At 40.6% G+C, this 10267-nt stretch overlaps 1 protein-coding gene across 1 annotated transcript; it reads left to right on the forward strand.

Moving 5' to 3' along the window:
• Nucleotides 1-9892: 9892 nt before the first annotated feature.
• On the forward strand, nucleotides 9893-10267 carry LOC138895377 (uncharacterized). Its single transcript, XM_070180060.1, has one exon. It carries the CDS (start codon nucleotides 9893-9895, stop codon nucleotides 10265-10267), a length of 375 nt encoding a protein of 124 aa, XP_070036161.1.

The following is a 10267-nucleotide window of genomic DNA, read 5'->3' on the forward strand; positions in this document are numbered from 1 at the left end:
TTCCAAATGGATAAAAAGCCTAGGGTTGTGACCATGACCTAGGTGTTTGCCTAATGGGCTAAAAACTTTAATACTTATATTTTCGATTGGGGTGTGTTATAGCTATCAACTCTAAATTACCCACTCAATACCTCTCGGGTAGAGAGTAGTTTTACCCAATTTGGCTTTCTCAAGACCAAATGGGTATCACCCAAAACAGTTGATAAGAGATCAAGTCGGGTTACTATTATCTCTAGGTTGAACTCTTTAATTGGGTTAATCAATCTCTCGATTGATCCAATTCCTTGTTAGCCTAATTATCCTACACTAGGTCCCTCTTTCTCAAGTAGAAACTAAGTTAAATAGGCATGAATTAATGTTTGCAACCATTAATTCTATAATTAAAGGATGAACTAAGCTAAATAATCAACGTCCAATCATAAACAATCATTAAATTAGATATCCATAAGGTTTACACACTAGGGTTGGGTCACAACCCCAATAAAAGTCTAGCTACTCATAATGGAGTTTAAAGAAAATAAGGAAGAAAAATTAATTAAACTCATAATCGAAGCTTAAAATGATTAAATCTATTGTAAATACACCAAAGCAATGTAAAACTTTCTAAAGTAATAAAGAAAAACGGCTATAGCAACTTCAGAAGTTCAAACTTGACCTAATTTTGTGAAACTAGTCTATTTATACAAGGCTGAAAATCTCTGACGAAATTGCCCCTCGGGAGGTTTTGCGGCCGCACAATTCCATGTGCGGTCCCCAGATTTCTTCATCTGGCAGGAACTGGAGTTCTGCAGCCGCACTTTTCTGAACTGCGGCCGCGAGGCATTCTTCCGAGGCCTCACATTTCTGGACTGCGGCAGCAAAGCAACTCTTCTCCGGCCCGCACAATTAGGACTGCGGCCGCAAAGCACTCTTCTGCGGCCGCACAATTCTTGTGCGGTCCGCAATTCACAGAGGCTCCTAGACTTGGTCTTTTTGCATACTCTCTCATCTTCGACTCTTAGCCCAGACTCGCGGCAACATAATTCATGTGCGGTCCGCACTTTGCGCAAATGTCTGTTAAATTCATCCTCCTGGTTTGCGGCCGCAGATTTTCATCTGCGGCCGCAATTTTTCCTACGGACCACACATTTGTGCTTCTGCGCCCTTTATTGCCTTGTGTTTCGGATTACTCCTTTTTAAGTCGGATTTCATCTCGGGAGACCAATTTGCATAATTTCATTAGTTTCGGAAATACAATTCAATACTTTTAGAGTAAAACAAAAGGTAAAAGGCGCTAATAAGCCGCCAAAATCCTCACTTATCATCAATCCGAATCCGTAGATTTGAGTAGCCGCTAAAAATCGCCCTAGTTCGATGCACTAAAATTTCTGTTATTTTTCTCTTGTCTTTCTTTTAGATTTGGCATGTTTTAGATGAATCTATGTTTCAGTGTGTGCTTGCGAAAATGTCCGCTTTCGCTTTTATTTTTTCTTTTATGTTTTAGACAGCATGACTTTAAGTTTTCGACATGCTTTGTTAAACTGTTAACTCAAGTTTGTCATTCTGTGTTAATTGCTTTTTATTTAAAATCGTGTGTTAAGAAATTAATTTTATAAAAGAGATCATGTTCTACTTATAGCAGAAACCATGTGATAAGAATCTTTTTCCTTTGCTAGTTGAAGGTTGAACTTTAGCTATTATTTGTATGGTAGAAAACGTGTTTTCTTAGGACAAGTTATGAACTATGAGATAATGTATACGGAAAGTAAGATCCAGAATTTCTTTTAATTATTTTAAAGTCTCACAACCACAATTTTATCACCTCATTTATTAAGCATGGAAATTGTATAGCTAAAAATAATTTCTGTAGTAAAGAATGAAAGTAGGAATATATAGTTCGGAGTTTCTTTCAAATATATCCATTGCTTCCTATAATATCATGTGCAGTTAAGTGTTAGTTTAATATTACACTACTAAAAAACTGTCAGAAAGCGTTCACAAAAACCGACCGAAGTCGGTCGGAATCGAACAAAAATCGACCGATTTCAATTCATCGAAACAAGAATGGTCGCAATAGGGTAGCGACTGCAGTCGGTCGATATTCGTCAACGCACTTTGACCAAATTATTTGACAAAAATAATCATACCGACCGACTTCGGTCGGTAGTTTTAGTTTTAAAAATAATTTTAAATTATTTTCAAATTAGCGACCGACGTCGGTCGAAACTTTAATTATTAATTTTTTTAAAAAATTGTTCAATTCTGACCGAATTTGGTTGGAATGTTTAAAATATTTAAAATGTAAAATTAAAAATTTCGACCGCAGTCGGTCGGAATTGTTAAAATATTTAATATTTAAATTCAACAATTCCGACTGAGGTCGGTCGGTAACTTTGAATTTCTGGGAAATTCAAATGAACAGTTCCGACCGACTTCGGTCGGTAGGCGGCCGGTTTTCTAGGTATTGTTTTGGCAGAATACAACTGTTTTATAGTTGCACCACCTGCCAACAACCAATCACCTATAATGGCAGCATTACATTGCTGCCATTCAACCAATATCAACAACAATAACAACAATAATAACAACAATAACAACAACAATAACAAATATCAAAACTATATTATTAACAAAACATTATCTCCATCTCCACTAAATTATATTAACAAAACATAATACTCAACGACAAAACATTTCACACGTTAATAGTTCAAACATCATTCAATGAGTGATTTGTATTGCATCACCTCTATCTTCACTACTAGAAGCTTCATCGTCGGCATGATTCGAAGGATCACTATGAGAAGGACAAGCATCTAGGGAAGACTGTAAGGCCACATGAAATTTTAACTAAAAATCGGGGTTCCGTGATGCCGGGGTAGGCGTAAAGGTCCGCGATTCGGACTTTTTGGATTGAACAATACGCTGGGGAATTGAAAGAAAATATTTTGCAGGGTTGGGCATTTCTGTGACCCATTATGCAGCCGCATAATCACTCTGCGGACCACAGAATGGCCAAAAAGTGAAGCAACTACTTGGGCCATTTTGATGTCAATTTCGCGGCCAATTATGCGACGACATAACCATTTCGCGGGCCGCACTTTTGTCGCACAATCAACCTTGGAATTCTTGCGGAGGGAGGTTCTGCAATGCATTATGCGACCGCAGAACAGGTCTGCGGGCCGCATATCTACCGCAGACCTATGCAAATTTTTTCCAATTTTTGGCACCATATTGTGCGGCCATAATGCGGACCGCATATCCATTTTGCGGTCGCATATGAGACTGCATATCTTGTTCCGTAGATTCATTTTTGGATTTTTAAACCCGACCCTATTTCGTTAAAACATATGCCATAGTCCATTTTTGAATATATTTCTAATATTTTTAGAGTGAGAAAGAGTTCTTAGAGTGGGGAAGTAACCTTCAACCTAATATCCAAAAATTTTTGCTCAATCCTTGAAGATTATCAAGGAAAGTTATCATTCTAAAGGTAAGATTCTACACCCTAACCCTCAATTCCGAGTTTTTTCTAGAATTGGGTAATTAGTAAGATATGTTTTAGGCATGGGAGTTGTTATCTTGCATGCATGTGTTATCAAAGAATGTGGGAGGTTGTGAGCTAAAAATGGTAGATAATGGGTTGGGAAATATTGTAATCCTTCACAAAAGGGCCTTAAAAATATTAATGTGCACCTAGTGTTCGATAAAATACTCAAATGAGCTAGAACCATGATCATCTTCTTAATTTTAGTCCAACTTGTTATATTTCTAAAATAGATCGAAATGCTAAGAATTCTGGAATGTTTTAAAGTTTAAAGGAAGCTCAGTTGAGGTATGTTGGCTAAACCCCCTTCTTCTTAGAATCGAACCCCACGGTGTTCATGTAATTGGTGTAAGTCCCAAATTGATCATAATAGAATTGGCTATTCCGAATGTGCTTATGTTGAAGGATATATGCTCAATATGTATTGTAAATGCTTTATCATGTCATCTTATCATTTGAGGATGTGTTTAAAATATGGAATATGTGTTAACAATGTTAAGACTTCAAGTCAAGATCGAATAAATGATGTTATGCTAAATTGTATGAAAAGCCTATATGTACCTAAGATTCCCTAATTGTTCATATGTGTATTTAATGTCTTGAATGGAAAGCCTTATTGTTGTTGATGATGTTAATGATGTTTGAATGTGGAAAGGGGAAACTGGAATTATGAAAAACGGCCAAGTGCCGAGAATGAATTTATAATTGTGGCCACTTGTGCCAATGAATTGAAAAAAGGTGAAATATGTATGAAGTGAGATGATTGACTGAAAAAGGTAATGTCTCGGGTGAGACGGGCTAGCCGATTAGGCCATGATCGGACGCCATGCCGCACACATAGTGGTAATTGTGCTGGAAATTATAATGAAATTGTGGTTATGGTTGATGTCTCAAATGAGACGACCTAGCCGATAGGGTCGAGATCTGATTCTGTGTAAGAATACAGATGTATTGTGAATCATGGTATATCGGCTATAAAGATCACCCAACCTAATAACATGGAAATTGACTTGAGAACTTATGTGAGCCTCACTTGATGTTTTAGTATTGTTTGAAGCTCTTATTGAACTCATGACTATTTCCCCCTTGTATTATTATTCATTCTATTGATATGGTGTTTAGTTTTACATACTAGTACTATTCGACAGTACTAACATCCCTTTTGTCGGGGGTGCTACATCTTTAAATAGATGCAGGTGGTTTCATAGCAGGCAGTGTTGATCAGCGATAGTGGTACATCCTCTTCCCAATAGATTTGGTGAGCCCCACTTCATCTCGGGGTCATGTATTGTATCTTTTGTTCATATTATTATCACGTTTGAGGTATAGTCGGGGCCTTGTTGCCGTCACTATCATAACACTCTTTTGTATCTTTTAGAGGCTCCATAGACACTATGTAGGTTGTATATGGGTGCTAGAAAAGTCAAACAGATAATGTTGTGTGTTTGATCTCGTGTTCCACTCGAATCATAAGAATGTGTGTATCTTGAAACTTAAAAATGATGTAACCAATGAGACAATTTAGTATTGTATATATGATCGCCATACTGTCTAAATTAATGAAATCATATCTTCTCTTCATCATGGGTGAGTTGGGTAAAAAGTATCTAACAGGCTTGCTCGACCGAGTTCACTCGGTTGTGCGTCGGTCGCGCTCCGCGAGGTTGGGACGTGACAAACTTGGTATCAAAGCCTAAGGTTTTAAAGTGTCATAGGATGTCTAAGAGTCGTTTATAGTAGAGTCCTCTTTATCGGTGTGTTGTCGACCACATCTATAAGTTGGAGGCTACTTGGACATTTAGGAATAATACCCTTTTTTGATATTCTGGATCGTACGATGAAACTGATTGTGAAACTGTTCCTTCTCTAATTCGTGCATTACTTTAACTTTGAGTACATGGCACCTAAGAAGAAAGCAAGAACTGGTCAAAGAGCCAATGCCGCCTCAGAAGTGGCAGTTGATCCTTTATTTGGTGATGCGGGTGAATACTCGAGGGGTGAGGATAATCCCCTGATTGCTACACTGCCTGATTCCACTATACCTGACTAGGCCATACGAGTTCCTGCACCTACTGAGGGTGCGGTGGTTCTTCCAACTGATATTTCGGTTCTACCTCCAGCCCCATCTTCCGATTTTGGTATTTCCGACGGGGATCTTAGGGGATCTATCCAGATGTTGACACAAATAGTGGTTTTTCAAGCCCATAGATCAAATGTTGCACCCACTTCTTCTAGCCAACAAGGGGATTCTAGTAGTTCCAAGGTGAACAGGTTTCTTTTGTTGGATCCTCCGGTGTTCACGGGTGCTAATCCCGAGGAGGACCCATAGGACTTCATTGATGAGATGCATAAGACTCTCCGGGTTATGCGTGCTATTGAGACGGAGGGAGTGGAGTTGGCTGCCTACCACCTGAAAGGGGTGGCTTATTCTTAGTTTGAGCTATAGGAGGACTTTCGGGAGGAGGGGAGCGGGAGCCCTTCAGCGAGGTGGAGTGAGTTTGTTGACGCTTTCATAGACCATTTCTAGCCGGTCGAGACTAGGACAGCCCTTGTCGTAAAGTTTGAGAACCTTAAGCAAGGAAGTATGAGCGTGTGGGATTAACACATGGAGTTCGCGCGTCTGTCCAAATATTCCATTCTCATGTTGCCTGCTATGGAGGCTAGAGTGTGTCGGTTTGTACAGGGCCTTAGCCCGTTGGTTATCAATGAGGTCGCTACAACTGCCTTGAATTCATATATGAACTATGGGATGATGGTAACATTTGATCAAGCTACAGAGAACCGTAAGTTGAAGAACAGAATGGAGGGAGAGGGTACCAACAAGGCCCGGTCTGCGGGCAACTTTGAGGAGTCATTTGGTGGGGGAAGATCAGCTTTTAGGGGAGGGTTATCAGGGCCATCCTAGTCTTTTACTCAGTCTTCAGTCAGTGCACCGCCAGCAGGGCCCAGTCAGCAGCAGGGGGGTCTTTTCAGGCCCAATCAGGGCAGCATGGGACCCCACCAGCAAGGCCGATCAGGAGGGAGATTCCAGCAGCAGCGGAGGCTCCCATGCCCCAGGTGTGGGAAGATGGACTCGGGGATCTGCTACATGGACCTACCCATATGTTATGGGTGCAGATTGATGGGTCATATTCAGAAGAAGTATCGTTCATCTCGCCAGGGTGCGGGCAGGGGCACAACACATCCATCTAGTTCTACAGCTGCTACATCTTCAGCACCCCCTCCAGCTCGAGGTACTCCAGCACCAACATGGTGTGGTGCAGCTAGGGGTGGTGTGCATAGTTCAGGAGGACCCAACCGATTCTATGTTATGAGTGGTTGCCAGAGTGCAGAGGCTTCTCCAGATGTTGTCACAAGTATATTGACTGTCCAATCTCATGATGTATATTCTCTTATTGATCCCGGTTCCACCTTGTCCTATGTTACCCCTTATGTTGCTATGGAATTTGGGATAGAACCGGAATAGCTTCCTGAGTCGTTCTCTGTATCTACCTCGATTGGCGAGTCTATTATGGCCGCATGAGTTTATAGGGGTTGTGTTGTCACGGTGCGTGGTCGGTACCATGGCCGATCTCATTGAATTGGGGATGGTCTATTTTGATGTAATTATGGGAATGGATTGGCTTTATTCATGTTTTGCCAAGCACAATTGCCAAACTAAAACTGTGAGGTTTAAATTTCCAAATGAGTCAGTTGTTGAATGGAAGGGGGATAATGTGATGCCAAATGGTAGGTTTATTTCTTACCTTAAGACCACGAAGATGATTAACAAGGGGTGTATCTATAATTTGGTCCGGATTACGAATACCGATGCTGAGGCACCTACACTCGAGTCTGTGCCGGTGGTGAATGAATTTTCAGAGGTCTTTCCTGATGAGCTACCTGGGATTCCACCAGACAAGGAGATTGATTTTAGGATTGATGTTATGCCAGGCACGCAACCTATATCTATTTCGCCCTACAGGATGGCACCAGCAGAATTGAAGAAGCTGAAGGAACAATTGAAGGATTTCTTAGAGAAGGGTTTCATCCGATCGAGTGTGTCAACATGGGGCGCACTGATTCTCTTTGTGAGGAAGAAAAATGGATCACTAAGGATGTGTATTGACTTCCAGCAGCTCAACAATGTCACAATAAAAAATAAGTACCCATTAACAAGAATAAATGATTTGTTTGATCAGTTACAGGGTGCTAGATACTTCTCCAAAATCGATTTACGGTCCGGGTACAACCAATTGAAGATCAAGGAGCACGATATTCTAAAAATATCTTTCAGGACCCGGTATGGGCACTTTGAATTTCTGGTAATGTCTTTTGGGCTAACAAATGCCCCGACGGCTTTCATGGATCTTATGAATCGGGTTTTCAAGCCTTTTCTTGATTCCTTTGTCATAGTATTCATTGACGATATTCTTGTATATTCACGAGTTCAAGAGGACCATGCCGATCATCTCAGGGCAGTTTTGCAGACTCTTCATCAACACCAATTGTACGCGAAATTTCAAAATGTGAATTTTGGCTCGAATCTGTCACATTTTTGGGTCATGTTGTCTCCAGAGAAGGAATTAAGGTTGACCCTCAAAAGATTTCAGCGGTGAAGAATTGGCCTAGACCTACAACGCCAATCGAGATACGTAATTTTTTGGGCTTAGCAGGGGATTACAGAAAGCTTGTGGAAGGGTTTTCTACTCTTGCCTCTCCGTTTACTAAATTGGCGCGAAAGGCAATTAAGTTCCAATGGTCAGATGCTTGTGAAAAGAGCTTCCAGGAGTTGAAACTGAGATTGACTACAGCACCAGTGTTGACTCTACCAGATCGTACAAATGGGTTCATAGTATATTGTGATACTTCGAGAATCGGGCTTGGGTGTGTATTAATGCAACACGGCAAGGTTATAGCTTATGCTTCTAGGAAACTCAAGAATCATGAAAAGAACTATCCAACACATGACTTAGAACTTGCGGTTGTGGTTTTTGCATTGAAGATTTGGCGTCATTATTTGTATGGGGTCCATGTGGATGTATTCACGGACCACAAGAGCCTTCAATATATTTTCAAATAAAAGGAGCTGAATGTGAGGCAGAGAAAATGGCTTGAGTTACTCAAAGATTATGACATCGATATTCTATATCACCCGGGAAAATCCAATGTGGTGGCGGCTGCTCTTAGCCGGAAAATCTATGGGTAGTTTAGCTCACTTGGAGGCATGTCGAAGGCCATTGGCCAAGGAAGTTCACCGATTGGCTAGTTTGAGAGTTCATTTTACGGACTCTAGTGAAGGAAGGGTAATTGTGTAAAATAAGGCTGAATCATTGCTTGTTGTGGAAGTCAAAGAGAAGGCTTACGACAAACCATTTTTGGTGCAATTGGAGGAGGGGATTCATAAGCATAAGACTATAAATATTTCTCTCGGCTTAGATGATGGTACGCTAAGTTACCAAGGGAGTTATGTGTTTCGAATATGGATGGTCTCCGAGAAAGAATCATGATCGAGGCTCACACTTCTAGGTATTCCGTTCACCCAGGTTCTACAAAAATATATCATGATCTTGAAGTCTATTGGTGGAATGATATGAAGAGAAAGGCGGCAGACTTTGTGGTAAGGTGTCCGAATTGTCAGCAAGTAAAGTCCAAATACCAACAGCCTAGTGGGTATGCACAGAACATAGAAATTCCAATGTGGAAGTGGGAAATGATTAATATGGATTTTGTAGTAGGATTACCACGTACTCCGTGCAAGTTTGACTCAATTTGGATGATTGTGGATCGACTCACGAAATCAGCACACTTCTTGCCAGTTAAATCTATCGACATAGCAGAACAATATGCTCCGTTGTATATCAAGTAAATAGTCATGCTGCATGACACTCCGGTTTCTATCATTTCCGATCGAGGGGCTCAGTTCACGACAAATTTTTGGAAGAAATTTCAACAAGGTTTGGGTACTCAGGTGAATTTTAGTACAACATTCCATCCACAGACCGACGGGCAGGCAGAGCGAACTATTCAGACACTTGAGGACATATTACGTGCTTGTGTTCATGACTTCAAGGGTAGATGGGATGACTATTTGCCACTCATAGAGTTTGATTATAACAACAACTTTCATGTTAGTATTCAAATGGCACCATTTAAGGTATTATATTGTAGGAGATGTAGATCTCCCATTGGGTGGTTCGAAATTGGGGAAGCTGAGTTTATAGGACCAGACCTCGTGCATCAGGCTATGGAAAAAGTTAAAATCATCAAGGAGCGGTTGAAGACTACTCAGAGTCGTCAGACGTCCTTTTCAGATATTCGTCGTAGGGATTTAGAGTACAAAGAAGATGATTAGGTATTCTTGAAGATTTCCCCATAAAGGGTATAATGTGGTTTGGAAGGAAAGGAAAATTGAGTTTGAGGTATGTCGGGCCGTACAAAATCATTCAAAGGATTAGTCAGGTGGCGTACAAGCTTGAGCTACCACCTGAGATGTCATTAGTTCACCCGATGTTCTATGTGTCTATGTTGAAGAAGGTAGTTGGAGATCTGTCAGCTATTGTGCCGGTTAAGACCATTGAGATTAATGAAGAACTGTCATATGAAGAAATTCCAGTTGCCATTCTTGATAGGCAAGTCCGAAAGTTGAGAAATAAAGAAATTACCTCTGTGAAGGTGTTATGGCGAAATCAGGAGGTTGAAGAGCTTACTTGTGAGGTCGAGGAAGAGATAAAAAAGAAGTATCCTTACTTGTTTGTATAA

The sequence above is a fragment of the Nicotiana tomentosiformis genome, chromosome 7, assembly GCF_000390325.3.
Source record: "Nicotiana tomentosiformis chromosome 7, ASM39032v3, whole genome shotgun sequence".
NCBI lineage: Eukaryota > Viridiplantae > Streptophyta > Magnoliopsida > Solanales > Solanaceae > Nicotiana > Nicotiana tomentosiformis.